This window comes from Mauremys mutica, chromosome 11 (assembly GCF_020497125.1).
Source record: "Mauremys mutica isolate MM-2020 ecotype Southern chromosome 11, ASM2049712v1, whole genome shotgun sequence".
Classification (NCBI taxonomy): Eukaryota; Metazoa; Chordata; order Testudines; family Geoemydidae; genus Mauremys; species Mauremys mutica.
Genome location: NC_059082.1, coordinates 77782797 through 77801313, shown reverse-complemented (window position 1 = coordinate 77801313; position 18517 = coordinate 77782797). Strand labels below are relative to the sequence as shown.

The following is an 18517-nucleotide window of genomic DNA, read 5'->3' as shown; positions in this document are numbered from 1 at the left end:
TAATCTCTCATCAGTAGGCTAGCAGTGGTGAGCACACCGGTGGAAACTGTCCTCTAGTATTTGAACCACCGTGTCGTTTAACCTGGCAGCACTGCTAGATGACATGGGACCGATCTAAGCTAGCTCTACCATCAATAGAGTTCCAATGGGTGATCTTTGAAAGATGCTCGGAATAGGCCAGGTTCATGAGACTCTTAGTACTCAGAACCTCAGCTGCCCAGTAACCAAGCAGCATCTTTCTCAGACAGCATATTTCACTGATGCTCTGTAGTCTCCACTGGCTTCCTTCAGTTTCACGGAGGAGTTGGAGGAGCTATAAATGCTTGGGATCTGGCCAGGCGGGAGACAGCCTCTTTCCCCACAGGATACTACAGTGGAGAAGCTTGAGCCACTGCACCCTGGTTTAAAGGGGCAGGGACTGGTGCTAGGGTGTTGTCAGGGAGAGGTCTTTTCCTCTACAGCCCATTCCCCTTGGGCTGATAGAGCCCCGCCTTTGTTGCTGCCTAACATTTCCATAGCAGCAGCATTCTCCCTGCACCATCAAGTGCATATGGCAGAAGTCAAATGGCACCAGTCATCCTTATCCTGGGCTTGTTTTTCCAGCTCTTTTATATCCAGATATATTAATGCTGCTTCAGCCATTACTGTGCAACAGAGCGTGCCTCTAGGTTAGCGGCCCAGTCTCTGGGCTTGGGGTCATCAAAGAAATGCATGCTTAGGTAGCTTCCTCTTGGACGTTCTCATAAGGTGACCCAGGTATGTTCCATCTCTTCTTCTGTACTCCTTGTACTGTTATGGTAGTTGTGCCCATTCTAGGATCTCTTCTTATTGCAGTAACACCTAAGTACCACCAAAGGGATCGGGGGGCTGAACGCTGTGCAAATGCAAAGCCTGTCACAAAGAGCGCACATGTATGCATGCTGCAACGCTCCTTTCATTGCCTTGGCTTTTGTTGTGGGGGTGTTGGATGAGCAGGGGTGGGATGTCATACTTTGGCAGTTGACTTTGCTGTGGCTGGCTGAGCTAGCATATTCTTGTACAAGTGGCTAGAGTATTGGGATAGATGCCTGAATAAATATGCACATACCAGTGCTCTTTCAGTTGTCTCCTAATGGGTGAGTTTGCTACGCACAGGAATCTGCTTGCCTGCTTCACTGATGCTGCTATCCTGTAATCATCAACCTGAGAGGCCCCCTGCCTCAGGCACCAACTGAGTGTGAGGTGGCAATTTTCACTTTTGTTTTTAGGGGAGGGGGCGTTTGAACTGCCTGACTTCTCTCATCATTGAAGGAAGCACCAGTCTGGCTCCAGAGTGTAACCCTACCCCACCCAATCTATGCAGTAAGAGTAGCTGGTAGGATCTTTTGGTTGCGCATCATTCCTAGGGCTAAAAAATTCAACCAAAAGAGAGTTGTAGGGCAAAGGATTAATTATAAGGGATTAGTTGCCTGAGTACCTAGTCCTCAACCTTGTATGAATCCGATCTCTCCTCCGAGAAGTTTGCAATCCAATGTAAGCACAGACACACAAAGCTTAGGGTGAAGGTCCAGGCTTCAAGCACTGCTATTTAATTCAAATACACAATGTAAGTGATTACCCATGTAGAAAGGCTTGGAATAAGTGTTTTAAGGAAGGATTTGAATGTAGAAAATCATCTGGTGGTCTCCATTTCACCCATCACACCTGAACATATTATCCAACGGTACAATCCAAGGAGACCAAAAATTCACGGAGTTTTCCTCTCCTTGCAGTCTACTTCCTGGAATTTATAATAGAGACAAGGTGGCTGAGGTAATATATTTTATTTGCCCAATTTCTGTTGGTGAAAGAGACAAGCTTTTGAGCTCCACCGAGCGCTTCTGTAACACGCAAAAGCTTGTCACTTTTATCAACAGAAGCTGGTCCAGTAAAGGATATTATCTCACCCGCCTTGTCTCTCTCATATCCGGGTATCCCCACAAACTACAACACTGCAGACGACAATGGAATGTATAAAGCAGTTTCCCCCTTTACCACAACAGAATTCCATGTATAGAGATTCACTGCTGAACTGCTGCTGTGCTTAGTTAAGCCGTCGCAGACCTTTCTCAGCAAACAGATTGCAACTTCTACAACTGTTGTTCCTAAAAACGACAATCTGGAGAGGAAAACAAACTGCAAGGAAAGTCTGCTGCTGGGAGACAAGGCATTTAGCTATCAGCATTCTGAAAATCAACCAGCAGGGACACAGGGGTTAGTCTTAATATCCTTGCCTTCTTTCTCAGTCCTAATTTCTGGAAATATTTAAAGTCGTGGGGCTTCTGGATTGAAAATATATTTCAGGCAGTCCAATCCCTAGCTGAGCTAGGAGTTAACAAACACTGATACAACACTCGGAAAACATTAAAAGCCAGATTTTCAGCTGAGGATCTGGCCCTCTACACGCTACATACTTACTTTTAAAAATCACTGGAAAGGGGTGGGCAAAGTTAAGAACTGTAGTTTATAATTATAGATTTCAGAGTAGCAGCCGTGTTAGTCTGTATCCGCAAAAAGAACAGGAGTACTTGTGGCACAAGTTAGTCTTTAAGGTGCCACAAGTACTTCTGTTCTTTTGGCGGATACAGACTAACATGTTAGTCTTTAAGGTGCCACAAGTACTCCTATAATTATAGATAATCTTTGCCCCCACACAATAGCAGCTGCTTCAAAATCCCAAATTATTATTTTTTTAATGGGAAGGGGCTTGAAATAACTGTACTTAGCCACTACCCCACCCCTTCATGCTCCAGGAATCTTTGTCTCATTCATCTGTCCTGGCTTCAATTTTTTCACCCCAAAGAAGGGAAGATTAGAAACTGTGCTGTCTTAGCCTGTGGAAGGAGCCAGCCATGTCACTTTCATCCAGCAGCAGCAGATGATGATTTCAACTTAAATACAGTCAGAAGCAAAGCAAAACCCAAGTGCATATCGTCCTGATTCCAGCTTCCAGTTCAATAAATCAGCAGGAGTGGGGAACTAGGTCATCTCCTTGCCGGCAGAAAAAAAAAAGCTAACATTTATTTGCCACACACTAGTGTTTATTCCTTCTGTCTGGCTATGCATAGCCTCATCTAACCTCCTCCAGTAGCATGTTCAACCTAGCATGTGCTTGCCTGAGACACAAAGCACCACATGCAGATAAATAATCAAGATATGCCAGTCTTAGCCCTAGCAAAGGGTATAATCTATAGATTTATTAATGGATTGAATAGGAGACACAAGCAGAGTTTGGAGGAGACTAAATCTACCTCTTTGTGGGGAGGGATTCTGTTGTATTTATTATTCAAATATTCATTGTTGTTTATTTTGCTAATAGCATTGTGTAGCTTCCTGAGCTAGGACGGGTTTGCTCTTTATAAAGACAATTATGTTATCCTATCTTTGTAAATCAAAGCTTTATGATACCTATGCAATTTTTATTCTAGTTGATATTCTGTATCAGTATACATAGGCTATTTCAAAGTTTGGGTTGGATGGGAGAGTAATGGTGGTAGTTACAGCAGGAGACTGGGTATCAGGATACGTAGGTTCTGTTCCTTGCTCTAATTTGCTACGTGACCCTGAATAAATCATTATATCCCTCTATGTTCCCCTCTCTTTATAGCACAGAATAGTTGAGAAGGTTAGTTCATGTTTGGAAAGCAATTTGAGATCCTTTAGGTAGAATGCTGTGAAAGTGTAAAAGAAGAAAGAAAAGATGGGAATGGTCACAACTTGGCATGAGAGCACCATTGTGATTTAGCATAACACAGAGACCTGGAAACGCGAGCATTCGACGTGGCGAGGAACGTAAGCATGATGCACCCAGACATCGTGGTGTGGAAGTTCAGCAGACACTGTCATATTGTGCCATGGAAATGTGCCAAAATTCTTGTTGTCTTGGTATTTCCATGCCACGCCATATCGATCTCTTTAGATATTTATATGATCTCATCACTGTAATATCTAAATACCTCTGAAATATTACAAATAGAAATATCAATAACCATCTCTCTCTCCCTTCCTAGCCAGTAGGAGAAGTAGCTTGATTTGTTTTGCTTTATAATTTTTTTTGTATTTGTTTACATGTATGGGAGTGACAAAATTATTGAGGGAGTGAGCTTTGCCTCTCGTTCTGAGGGTCATTCTTAGCTCTCACGGCTATGAGTTCCAGGTTCTTCCTGTCTTATAACGCACGTACAAGAACACACTTATTGACATTGAAAGGCACCAAATTCATAACTGAGAAAAGGAAATACTTTAATTCAACTGTGGAACTCATTGCCACAGGATGATGTTGAGACCAAGGATTTCGCAAGGTTCAGAGAGGGACTGAACTTGATATGGATCACAAGAATATCCAAAATTAGAATAGTTAATGCTAAAAAAGATATTTTCAGGATTTAAACCTCTCTCTAACAATTAAGGGATTAGGATTAGACTTTCTTCAAGGGCAGATTATCCCTCATCTGTTTACTAAGGGGTTTCTTGCATCTTCCTCTAAAGAATCTGGTGCTGGCCATGGTTGGAGACAGACTACTGCACTAGATGGACTAGGGGTCTGATCCAGTACGTATGAGAATTCCTATATTGTTCCAGAGAAATGTAACTGCTATGGGCGGTCATGGTTGCAAAGGAAGTGGGTATCTTCCAGGTAGCTTGAAACAATCTCAAAGAGGGCTTTGAGTATCATGATGGAGACTTTTCACTGTTTCCTGTATTCAGTAGGGAGCCAATGCAGAGTGGAGAACACTGGCATGAAGAGAGCACAGCAACTAGTGATATTGAATGAGACAGGCTGCTGCATTTGGTAGCAGCTGGAGCTTTTTCAGGATGTGTAGCTTCATTCCTACATATGACAAATTGCAGTAATTGAGATCAGGAGTGCATGGGGCTGGGGCTGAGCCCCATAGGAGCGGGTGCAGGGAGTCCAGCATCACACTCTAACTCAGTCCCCAGAATTATTCTGGATTTCAACAAGCTGCAGCCTCCTCAGAAACTACACCACACGAGATAAGAGCATCCAACCCAGCCTCATTTTTTTTCCCCCTGGGGGAAAGGAGAAGAAAAACCGCACCACAGCCCTGAGCCCTCTGGAACTCGGCCCCAATCGCAACTCGAGAAAAGAACCACCCTGGTGGGTCCTCCCATGATCTGTGGAGTTGGGAAACCCAACTGAGCACCCAAACACCCCCACAGCGGGCTTCCTTCCCAGGGAAGGGAAAATGAAACCCAAGCCTCCCCTCAGGCCCCGACTGGCCAGGATTACACCCCAAACCAGAGGAGCAAAACCGGATTTAACAGAGACGGGCTCCGATCCCCAGCCCTTTCCGGGGCCCTGCCCTCCCCAGAGGCCCTGCACCCCCCTCCGGGGCCCGGGCCGTCCCTGCCCCCAGGGGTCTTGCCACCCCAGGGGCACCAGGGGGCCAGGACCCTCTACCCCAACGAGGAGGGGAGAACCCTCAGCCCCCTCATGCCCACCCGCCCCCTCTCTGCCATGCAAGGCCCCCCAATCCCCTAGGCCCCACGGGTGATGAGAATGCTTAATTTGTAATGAAAGAGATGCCAAGCAATTAGGTGCCCCGGCTCAAGTACATTTTTTTTTTACATTCATAACTGATGCAGAAAGCCAGAGGTGCCAGGGCTATGGACTGCCAAGACGAGAGGGGCCAGGGCTCAACCCTCGCACAAATTAAGCCCTGGGGGATGGGGGGTGGGGTATATGGAGTCCACCATGGCTCAGTCCCAGAGAGCCCTGGAGGGGCGATGGGGGTGACCCACGCCCCTTGGGGTGGGGGGGCGGGGGCAGGGCCCTGGAGGGGGGGGATGGGGCAGATGGTGTGCAGCATGGCTCAGCCCCAGAGGACGGGGTGCAACACAGGCCTCAGTTTCCCTGTGGCCACCCTGAAATCCTGCACAGACTCGGTCTCCTCTCTGGTAAGAACCAACCCGCTCCCCTGCAATATTCGTGCCCTCCGCTGGGGGCGCTGCCCGTTCCGCCCAGAGCGTGCGGCCGGCCGGCGACCTCCCCGCGATGGCGGCAGCCTCTGGCCGCCGCGCTTGCGTCACGCCGTCTTCTCGCGCAGGAGCGAAGGAGGCGCGAGCCTGCGGTTCGGGGCGGCGCGAGCGCGCAGTCCTCGTCCGGGTCGGGCTGGGCGTCGAGCTGCGAGCCGCGGCTTGCTGAGGCGCTGTGGCGGGGCCGCTGTGTGGGGCGGCGGCGGCGGCCGGACAGGGGCAGCCCAGGCCGGGGGCCGGGAGAGGCAGGGCCCGGATGGGGGTGACTGTGGCCGGCGGCTGATTCCTCCCCCCTCTCCTCGGGGAGCGATGTCGAATCCAGGGACCCGGAGAAACGGCTCCAGCATCAAAATCCGGCTCACAGGTAGCGGAGAGGGGCGGGGCGGGGCGCGGCGGGGGTTTTACACCCCCCTCCCCCCGCGCTCCCACACCCCGTGGGGCCTGGGAGATCGGGGGGCCTTGCACGGCAGAGAGGGGGCGGGTGGGCATGAGGGGGCTGCGGGTTCTCCCCTCCTCCTTGGGGTAGAGGGTCCTGGTGCCCCTGGGGTGGCAAGACCCCTGGGGGCAGGGACGGCCCGGGCCCCGGAGGGGGGTGCAGGGCCTCTGGGGAGGGCAGGGCCCCGGAAAGGGCTGGGGATCGGAGCCCGTCTCTGTTAAATCCGGTTTTGCTCCTCTGGTTTGGGGTGTAATCCTGGCTAGTCGGGGCCTGAGGGGAGGCTTGGGTTTCATTTTCCCTTCCCTGGGAAGGAAGCCCGCTGGGGGGGGGGGTGTGGGTGCTCGGTTGGGTTTCCCGACTCCGCAGATCATGGGAGGACCCACCAGGGTGGTTCTTTTCTCGAGTTGCGATTGGGGCCGAGTTCCAGAGGGCTTAGGGCTGTGGCGGGGTTTTTCTTCTCCTTTCCCCCGGGGGAAAAAAAATGAGGCTGGGTTGGATGCTCTTATCTCGTGTGGTGTAGTTTCTGAGGAGGCTGCAGCTTGTTGAAATCCAGAATAATTCTGGGGACTGAGTTAGTGTGTGCTGGGTAAAGTTGAGGATTTTTCTTTCCTTTTTCTCTTCCTCTTTATTTCTACCCAGTCCCTGTTTCCCAGCAATCATTTTTCCATTCTCACCATTTCCTCCTGCAAATCTCCTTACTTCACAATCTACCATTTGTATTTCTCAAGTGTCTTTCTCCTGTTCCTGTTCTTTTTCCCAGTTGGGGTTGTCAAGTGAGAGGTGTCTGAAGTCTAGACTGGAGTGTATGGGGGGACTGAACTGCCTCTTTGGCTTTTTTTCTTCAGTCAACTTTACATGTCTCTCCTCCCGTTGTGTTTTGTATTTGCCCATTAGAGATCCCTTAACGGATGAATGTGTGAGTCCTGGTGTATGCATGCCTCCTAGGGATGGACAGTTCCTGCTGGGAAGTATCCCTCTTTGGCAGTCTCCAGATGTTCTGTCCATTCCTGGCATCTTTCCTTTCCACTCCCCCCACAAAAAAGTCTGGTTTTGCTAGATATATTTAAAGAGTCATATTTTTCTGCATGTCAATTTTTATAATGGAAAATCAGTCCCTCCCTTAATAGTTTATATTTTGTTAGCCCTAATTAATAATTAATTTGCTTTTTTCTGCAATGGAGAGTTTCTCTTGCTGGAAAATATATATAGGAGAATAAATCAAACATCTGTTTAATCTCTTTCAGACATTTTCACCTAATTCGCTTTCCTTAAGTAAATCACATATTACAGTTTGAAATTCATGTTTGGTCACAAGGTTGTAGTGGGTACATCAGTTTGTTATACCTTACAGAGCTGAATTACCTGTTGTTTTATAAAAAGTGCAGCCTGCATTGGCATCTCTTCTTTAAGGGAAAGACATGTGATTTCTGTTTCTAAACATGACAGCATCACGAATTACTGATGAATATGATCCAGTACAGGTTTTGAAAGGCAACAGGTACATCCACTACAGGATCTCATTGACTGAAAGAACCATAATGCTATTCCACTGCATGAATTTAACATACGGTATATAGTTTTTCTTGGTACATAAAATGTCATGGATTAATGAGAATATGGCATTAGTTAAGCTTTAATGATAAGTCTAATTTGGTTCCTAGTTACAGTGCAGTCAGTCATAAACACCTGCATTAAAACCCATTTCCTTTTATAAAGTGCAAAACTAGCTGATTTCAAATAGTATTTTTAGGAAATGGTGATTAAATATATGTTTAGGGGAAAGTAATTGGTTGGAAGATATCAGCTCATTAATCTTCTTGGATCTAAACTACTGGTTTAGACTTTAGGCTTTGTGAGAAAAGGGTTTTAAAGATAGAATGAATGTTTTATGAAACTAAAATGTTTTAAAATGTTTAAAGTACATAGATATTGATGTACACATATATTGGTGTATGTTAAATACATGCTCACAGATTCATATAATGTTTTCTAAAACAGAAGTGCAGAATATTATTTTTTTTATTGATTTCAGAAGGAGCTGAGTAATTGTTGTATAAGGGACACCGGCAGCCCCCTTCAGAACACTGTACATAGCCCAAGTAAAAATTATTCTGAACAGAAGTTACTGGTTTTGCATTTTTTAAACAAATACCACGTCAGGTAGCTTGTATTTTCATTTTCACTTCTAGTTTGCATTAATCGACCTTTATAATTCAAAGCATTTTGGGAGATGCTGCATTTTTTGTTAATGAAATAACTTTGGTGACTTGTTTGAGTATAATATTCTTTAAACTATATTGAGGGAATCTGCCATCTGGTCAATCTTACTTTCAGTTTTATTAATAAATAACCCCAACAGTGAGTTAAAATCTGCAAGATTTATTCGAAACATAAATACTACTTTTGAAGATTTGTCCCTTCAGAAGTATTAAACATATATTTTACTTCTTGCTTCATTTGAAATGTGCTTGTTGACTGATCAACTTTGAATAACTATAGCTAATATGTCTTTTGTTACTACATTTTGTTTTGTTGTTGAGAGAGAGAAGCTGAATTGAAACAAAACAGGACATCTTCTGTTTGATATACTACCTACATCATGTTGCCTTGTGACTTGCAGTTTCTTTTCCCATGATTATAAACTATCTCTGTTGTTTTATATCAACTGAAAATTACTATGTAAATACCACTTACATAGAAGATGCCTTCAAGGACCACTTCATAAATGAGATGTGAACACTGGTAGAATCTTTCCTGTGTTTAAAGAAATAAACTTCATTCTTGTACACACACAAACGTTTGCATTAACAGAAATGTTTTATTTATTTTTTACTTATCCCAAGTTCTAGACACTTTGACAGTGATTAAAAACACAACTGCTTGTGGACAGGATCTGCTATCCATAAAAAAAAAACCAAAAACCTGCAAATCCCCCCCTCCCGCCCCTGTTTAAAACAAAACAATAAAAAGCCAGTCCATAGAATAGAATGATCCCACCTTTCACTGATCTCAAGCACTCTGATCTCCCCCCTATACTCCAGCTTTCCTCAAAGACTGAGCAAATAAGGTCCTGGTGGAGATAAGATGTGCACTGGTTTTTACAATCATGTTGTCTGTTGCTTTTCAGAGCAAGTCTGGACAACACAGTGTAAAAACGTGTATTATATTGTTATCAGTGGTAGTGTAAGAATGAGAGCTCAATAATAATTAAAAAAAAAAAAGAAAAAGCTAGTGTTGAGAAGTCCTAAATGTGTTGTGCCATGTGTGTCTGAAAGGTCGGCTGTTCAAGGGAGGATTGCATTCCAAAGACCAGGGGGCCTTCTCAGGATATTTCTCTAGGGGTTCCTCTCATTTTAAACAGGGTTCCAGCTCAAGCATCTTTGTTGTGTTTTGCTGTGGCAGTGTCATTTTGGCAGAGGGGTTTGTCAGGCAGGTCCCAAAACATGTAAGGTTTTGAGATTTCTAGTAGCACTCAGAAGCCTTGATGCGGATTGTTATCACATCATGCTGAGTATCATGCAAAGATGGAGACTTGACACCCATCCCCAAATGACATAAAACCTAAAAAGATGTGCACAATGTGAAGTGTAGGGAAGATGGAAACAATAAATATAACGTGTATAAATGCTAATTTTTATTTTGCAATTATATCAATAAAAAGAGTGACTTCCCCAACTGCTTCTTGGCCTAGGCTTTAGAAGTTGGTTGTCTGTAGGTACTTTGGTGGCAGTATTGAGAGTTGGGAAGCAATTTAAAGAAAGACAGGGTAGTGATAGCCCTATGGATCAGTTCTGGGGAAAGGGGTTCATGCATAAGAATCTGAGTGAAAGAAAATGTAAAGATCTTTATGGGCTGAATGGACAAGTTGGTAGCAGAGGCAATTCTAATTGACAGAAAAGAAAGGGAGCTGGGGTGGAGAGGAGCAGCGTGATAAAACATGAGTGGATAAGTTGGGAGGGATGGAATTGTGAAGGGCCTTGAAAGTAAGACAACTATTTTTAACTTGATATCATGGAGGTGGGGAGCCACTGGAGAGATTAAAAAGAATGACATGGTCAGAGTGATAGGCAAGGAAGACTGTTTTAACTGCATTTTGTACAGATTGGAGGGTGCAGTAAAGGTGTCAATGAGGGTATAGATGGGAGTCCTATCTGTCTTGACAAGAAAAAAAGGTTGGATTTAGAAATGTTATGGAGGAACAAGCAGCAAGATTTGGAGGCAGACTGGATGTCTGAGGCAAGTGGAGCACTAAAAGGTGACTCCTGGGTTACAGCTCTGATTTTTGCAGGGGAGATGGTCGCGTTAATAGTATCAGGAGGGAGAATGGTTGTACATACTAATACTTACAATAAACTCTGGATGAAATTTAGTTAGAGTAGTTCAGGTGCGTTTAGTTTATAAAACTGAATGATCAGTATATTTCAAAAACATGGCTTCCAAACATTTTGTAAGTAAACTCACCTGCAACTTAAACATTTGGGGAATAAATTGACTTAAAGTTCAAAGTAAAATATTAAATTATATTTTAGATAGAATGCACTTACAGTTAGTGAAAAGGCAAATTTGAAAAGCATTTGTCACAAATGTATTAGCTTATCTTGCTTTGGCTTCATTATTAATGTAATATTGCTTGCAGCAAAGTTAACTGACTGATCAATAGCAACATTGAGATTGGTGACCCAGACAGTTCTATGTCTCATTTTCAGAAATGTTGAATAGCACTACACACTGTCTTTGTCTTGTCAGAAGTACTAAGTACCTAAGGTGTTGTACGTAGCTGTTTTTCTCACATTTTCATACAGAATGTGGTTCACTGGTTGTAGAAAAGCATTGTCCTGGTACTGGTCTGACTATTATGATCTAGGGGTGAAAATTGAAATGACTGGTTAATAAGCCCAGTATGTTACACCATCTGGACAGGGAAATGATTTGGTTGTACACAATGGAGTGGTGGGGAGGGGCAGGGAATAACAATAGAGTCACTACAAACTCTGGCTAATAGCATGGGATTTCATCAAAATCTATGACCAAAAATTTACTTTATTTTTACCTCAGTTTCTCTCCTGTAATGATTGTCTCAACTCCTTTACCGCAGACACTCTTCTGGGAGTCAGATGGCTTTGTGGTTGGAGCACTGGACGGAGTTCAGTCCTGGCTTTACCACAGACTTCCTCTGTGACCTTGAACAAGTCACTGAATCTTAGTGCCTTGGTTCCCCATTTGTGCAGTGTGGATAATACTGCTGCCTTACCACACAAAGAGGCTGTGAGAGTAAATTCATAAGAATGGCCATACTGGGTCAGACTAAAAGTATCCTGTCTTCTGACAGTGGCCGATGCCAGGTGCCCCAGAGAGAATGAACACAACAAGTGATCCATCCCCTGTCGGCCATTCCCAACTTCTGGCAAACAGAGGCTAGGGACACCATACCTGCCCATCCTGGCTAATAGCCATTGACATATCCTCCATGAATTTATCTAGTTCTTTTTTGAACTGTGTTATAGTCTTGGCCTTCACAACATCCTTTGGCAAGGAGTGCCACAGGTTGACTGTGCGCTGTGTGAAGAAATACTTCCTTTTGCTTATTTTAAACCTGCTGCCTGATAATTTCATTGTGACCCCTAGTTTCTGTGTTAGTAGGAGGAGTAAATAACACTTTCTTGTTTACTTTCTCCACACTAGTCATGATTTTATAGACCTCTGTCATAGCCCCCTCCTTAGTTGTCTCTTTTCCAAGTTGAAAAGTGCCAGTCTTATTAATCCTCATATGGCAGCCGTTCCATACCCCTAATCATTTTTGTTGCCCTTTTCTGAACCTTTTCCAATTCCAATATATCTTTTTTGAGATGGGGCAACCACATTTGCACACAGTATTCAAGATGTGGGCGTATCATGAATTTATATAGAGGCAATATATTTTCTGTCCTATTATCTATCCCTTAATCATGCCCAACATTCTGTTCGCTTTTTTGACTGCTGCTGCACACTGAGTGGATGTTCTCAGAGAACTATCCACAATAACTCCAAGATGTCTTTCTTGAATGGTAACAGCTAATTTAGACCCCATCATTTTATATGTATAGTTGGGATTATGTTTTCCAGTGTGCATTATTTTGCATTTATCAACATTGAATTTCATTTGCCATTTTGTTGCCTGGTCATCTAGTTTTGAGAGATCCCTTTGTGGCTCTTTGCTGTTTCCCTGGGACTTAACTATCTTGAGTAGTTTTGTATCATCTGCACATTTTGCCACCTCACTATTTACCCCTTTTTCCAGATCATTTATGAATATGTTGAATAGGACAGGTCCCAGTACAGACCTCTGGGGGACACACTGTTTACCTCTCTCCATTCTGAAAACTGACCATTTATTCCTACCCTTTGTTTCCTATCTTTTAACCAGCTATTGATCCATGAGAGGACCTTCCTTCTTATCCCATGATAGCTTACTTTGCTTAGGAGCCTTTGATGAGGGACCTTGTCAAAAGCTTTATGAAAATCTATGTACACTATATCCACTGGATCTCACTTGTCCACATGCGTGTTGACACCTCAGAGAATTCTAGTAGATTGGTGAGGCATGATTTCCCTTTACAAAAACCATGTTGACTCTTCCCCAACAAATTACGTTAATCTATGTATCTGACAATTTTGTTCTTTACTATAGTTTCAACCAGTTTGCCTGGCACTGAAGTCTGGCTTACCGGCCTGTAATTGCCGGGATCACCTGTGGAGCCCTTTTTAAAAACTGGCGTCACATTAGCTGTCCTCCAGTCGTTTGGTACAGAAGATGATTTAAATGATAGGTTACAGACTACAGGTAGTAGTTTTGCCATTTCACATTTGGGTTCCTTCAGAACTCTTGGGTGAATACCATCTGGTCCCGGTGATTTATTACTGTTTAGTTTATCAGTTTGTTCCAAACACTCCTATAATGACACCTCAATCTGGGACAGTTCCTCAGATTTGTCACTTAAAAAGAATGGCTCAGGTTTGGGCATCTCCCTCTCATCCTCAGCCATGAAGACTGATGCAAATAATTCATTTAGTTTCTCCGCAATGGCCTTATTGCCCTTGAGTGCTCCTTTAGCATCTCGATCATCCAGTGGCCCCACTAGTTGTTTAGCAGGCTTCCTGCTTCTGATGTACTTAAACATTTTTTTGCTATTACTTGTTAAGTCTTTGGCTAGCTGTTCAAGTTCTTTTTTGGCCTTCCTAATTATATTTTTACACTTCACTTGCCAGAGTTTATGCTCCTTTCTATTTTCCTCACTAGGATTTAACTTCCACTTTTTAAAGGATGCCCTTTTGCCTCTCACCGCTTCTTTTACTTTGTTGGTCAGCCACGGTGGCAATGTTTTGGTTCTCTTACTATGTTTTTTAATTTGGGGTATACATTTAAGTTTTGCCTGTATTATGGTGTGAGACACTCATAGTATGGTAATATGGAAGGAGACGCATATAACTAGAGAAAAAAACTTGTATTTTTTTCTTTGTGTTTGATGGGTAAGAATCCAGTGTGCAACTTTTGTAATAGGTCTGCTGATATCGTCACTGAGCTACCAGAGTGGGAATCCAGAGAACAGCCTTTTCCTGTGGGCAGGCTGGTGGGTAACAAGCCTTTTTTTTCCTAGGTGGAAGTCAAGACTATCCCAAAACCGTTGTCCTGGTGGAAGGAAATTAAATTTTCAAAAAGAGTTTGCTTCAACATCCCTCTCGGGTGGGGGAAGTAGGAATAAAGTCACCATTGTTCCTAACTCAAAGCTTTCTTTACTCAAACTCAGAATCTTCATCTAAAGAGTGTAATTTGGAATACTGTTGTACAACTTAATTACTGCTTTTTCTTCTTTTGATTATCTACCAGACTAAGAACTATTCTTTTCTCACCCATTCCTTTTAACGCTCTTTCATCTTGTATTTTTGTGTTTTCTGTAACTGTTCTGAATGCCTTCTTTCTATCTCTGCGAAGAAGTTAAACTATTACTGAAAATTGGTTTCAGTAGTGAACCACTGAATCAATATTGAAATGGTATAAGTGGAGCAGATAAAACATCTTCATTATCATTTCAGACACAGAAAGTGTGAGATTTGCTAATTTTTAGTCATGTTTTCTGAAACAGCATTGAAGATGATGTATTCGTACATACACCACTTTCATTACTGATTTAGGATGGAGTGGGACATGCTTCTGAAAAGTATTTAGTAATTTCAGTTTTGTAGTGTAGAGATGACTAAGTTTTATGTTGTGTCCCCATTTATAGAAGGAAATTGACCTATTGCTGACAGGAGCTGGCAAACAGTTTACCTGATACTGGAGAAACAAAAGTTTTCAGCATGGAGTGGTGTCAGTTATATATAGCATGCTGAAGTTGGAACTCTGTTTCACAGAATACAAAGACATGCTTTCTGCCCCAGAGAACTTACAATATAAATTTTAAACTGGACTTAGGCCCTGATTCAGTACAGCACTTAAGCATGTACTTAACCTTAGGAACATAAGTAATCCCTTTGTCTTCAGTGGGAACACTCATGGGCCTAAAGTTAAGCACATAAATCCTTTGCTGAATTGGGGCCACAGTTATTGGGAATGACTAACAAAGGTGAGAATGGGTCAAAGAAGGATGAAGGCTACACCAATTCAGTAATGTCTGCTTAATTTAGTCATGTGCAAATCATGTGGCTCATTTAATCTCCTTGGGTATAAAAATAAGTAAGATGAAGATAAAAAGTAATGAGTTCTCTTCTCTATCTTTGCTGAATAAGGTTCTTCACAATGGTTCCATTGGAACCAATACTTGAAATATTGAAGTCCTCCTGTAGACAGGATAAAATTCTGGAATGCTGCTGAAAAAATTGTCTGTACTAGCACTTTAACTATGTGCAATTTTGATTCAGAGGGAACTGAGAACTATTCTCAGCAACAGTTCAGCTTCCTAGTATGGACAATGCGACTGCTATTTTGCTGCTGAAGATGATTTGTCTCTTTCTAGGCTGGAAGTTAAACTTTATAGAACATTAGTCCAGGATACCTCTTACTGACAACCATTATAAACTGCATGCTGTATGTTTCCTGTTGCAGATAGGGTTTAGAGTTTGGTGTGAGTGGCTGTGGTCTGCACTGAAGTCTTTCTGAAAATCTTCCATAATTGCTTGACACCTCCCCCTGTGCTAGAAATGATGAGTACTAGTGTCGACTGACCACCAGCTTTTTTGCTGCCATATTATCTAAATCTGTCTAGAGCAGATTCTAGAAGACGCATTGTTAAAGACAGTCCACGTTAACATTCCTACTGTTGCTAGTATTGATAGAGTTGGTGGAAGATTTTCACCAGTGCCTCAGTGTAGATGAGGTCTGTGTATGTGGTAGGAGAAGCAACTTGAATGTAAAACATTAATTGTTTAGCCTTCCTTTTTGAAAAAGGAAACTCTGCAATTCCATACTCCAGTTAGGTAGACTGTCTGCTTGTAAATTATGATTCAAGACAGTTTGATACTAAAATGTTGTTATAGACTAACAGATGTATTGGAGCATGAGTTTTCGTGGTGAATACCCACTTCGTCAGATGCATCCGACGAAGTGGGTACTCACTCACGAAAGCTCATGTTCCTATACATCTGTTAGTCTTTAAAGTGCCACAGGACACTTTGCTGCTTTTACAGATCCAGACTAACATGCCTACCCCTCTGATACTTAAAATGCTATTGCAATTATCTTAATTTCTGAATGGGAAATCAGAGAATATGTTCTGCCTCTTCTCATGTCCCAGTAACTGCCTCGTGTAGACCTTAAAAGGCAACATTTTGAGCCTCCCTGATCCTTCTGTGGTGTGTTTGTGTGAATTAAATTATTCTGTTTCTGAAGCAGGGGCGGCTCTATGTATTTTGCCGCCCCAAGCATGGCAGGCAGGCGGCTTTTGGTGGCGCGCCTGTGGGAGGTCCACTGGTAACGCAGATTTGGCGGCATGCCTGCGGGAGGTCTGCTGGTCCCACGCCTTCAGCGTACCTGCCACCGAATTTCCACCGAAGTTGCGAGACTGGCGGACCTCCCTCAGGCATGCCACCGAAGGCAGCCTGACTGCCACCCTCACGGCGACTGGCAGGCCGTCCCCCCGTGGCTTGCCACACCAGGCACGCGCTTGTTGCCCTGGTGCCTGGAGCCGCCCCTGTTCTGAAGAGAGAGACACATCCTGGGAATATTTTTGGGGTGTCTACATTGGAAGATATGTTCATGACACTAACTTGGCATAGATAGCAAAGTAGGGTTGTATTCTGTGAAGAAAAAAAATCTCACAAAGGAGTATAAATAGCTTGATGCCTTCCTCTTCAGCAAATGATTTTTGTCAAGTTAAAGGCCAAAATTCAGACTGGCTTGTTGTCAAGGTCACTGTAAGCACAGTAGACAAAAATCCCTAAGGCCACCAAACTCAGAGCGTAAATGGGTAGAGTAGGCAGAGCAAGATTTTTTTTTAACCTCTTCTTTGTTTTAAAGATATTGAAATTACTGTGTGCAGTTTAACAAACTTAAGTATTTAATTGGAATGTTCGTCCATCTATTTGTGGGTAAAACAATCCACAGTTGTTTCAGAATAATGCTAAAATAATGCCTAATCAACGAGGATGTGGTGATGATTCATGCTACTCCATCAGTTCCATCTGTGTTCACCTCCGTTGCAGCTGAAAGGAATTCTAATTGGCTGAGACATGATGCTACAGACATTCATCAGTGAACCCAAAGGTTTAGGCTGACTGTGGCATGATGAAGCAATTTGAATGTTAAGATCCATGAGTCTGACTCTTGCTCTTACGGTTTCTTGAAATTGTGAAGAATCGTCTGCAGCTAGGTGCTTATATTATAGTAACTTTCTATTTTATTCTTTAATTTCTAATACCCAGTTAGTGTGCTGTAAACAATGCAAATTTAAAGGAACACTGTCAATTTGAAATTATCAGTTTAAAAAATGATTTCAGATATTCTGTGTCATTAAGTTTTCTTGCTAGTGTTTATGATCTTAGTCATATTTACCAAATACTTAGATTTTTTTCTCTCCCCAATGACTGTAAAAGATCTACACAAACAGGGGAGACTAACTATGCAGGAGAATGAAATATACAAAAAATAAGCTGAAAAGTAAGATAGTGTTCTCTAACCTTTCAGTTAGATTATTTTAGCTCTTACTGGTAATACTAGATTTAAAAAAAAAAATAAGATGAGTGTTTTTTAACTTGATAGTCTCTTTTTGTAAATTTTGCAATTTAGTATCTTTCAATAAAGTGGGGTTTATTATTGTACTTTTGGGAAAAAGTATAGAATGCTCATTATGCTTTTTGTATCTTTGTACTTAATCTTCTGATTATACTTTCACTCAAATGATTAGATTAAAATAAAATGCAGCACTGAACTGAACCCTCTGTAGTTCAGTATACTACTATCTGAAGATTTGCATCTCTTGTTTCCTTTACAAAATGGCAAGATAAATCCGACTATGTTGATGAAAGAGGTAATATATTTTGTTTGAATAGTAAACTTTTTGGTCTCCAGAGTGTGGAGTATATTTCTCTTTAAGATCTAGGTAAAAGAAAGTTGTGGAAATGTATTTTAGACAGCTGACGTTTGATTCACTTTGTACTCCAGATGACTGTTAACATAAAGCTGAATTGATGTTTTTTCAGATGCTGAATGGTGCCTGGCTTGCATCCGGTATATGTACCATGGTCATAAGTATGAGGGGTTGAAAACTCTATGCCCCTTTGATCAATACTATTATATTTACTATTAACCCATGGCAAATAATACCCAAAAAGCTTTTTGAAAAGAGAGCATTTTGTGAAACGAACATTTCTAATTGTTATACTGAAAGTGCAAAGTCTAAAAAGTCCAGATTTTTAAATGCGTGTGAAGAGCTAAATGTACTGTACATGGCTTGTACTACATTTACTTACTTCAATAGAAGTTTTATACACATAATCACACATGCTCCGTAGTACTTAATCCAGCTATGTAATTTATATGCTTTATAGTGATTAATATACTTTGGGTTGAAACCTCTTATGCTTGCTTCTTGGCCC

General features: G+C 42.5%; 1 protein-coding gene across 2 annotated transcripts in view; it reads left to right on the top strand.

Annotated features, from left to right (window-relative positions):
• Positions 1–6200: 6200 nt before the first annotated feature.
• Positions 6201–18517, top strand: part of SMURF1 (SMAD specific E3 ubiquitin protein ligase 1) — a 61685-nt gene continuing 49368 nt past the window's right edge. For both annotated transcript variants that reach the window (XM_044980322.1, XM_044980320.1), the window contains exon 1: positions 6201–6379. In XM_044980322.1, the coding sequence (XP_044836257.1) occupies positions 6325–6379 (55 nt within the window). In that variant the 5' untranslated portion in view covers positions 6201–6324. The remainder of the gene's footprint in view (positions 6380–18517) is intronic.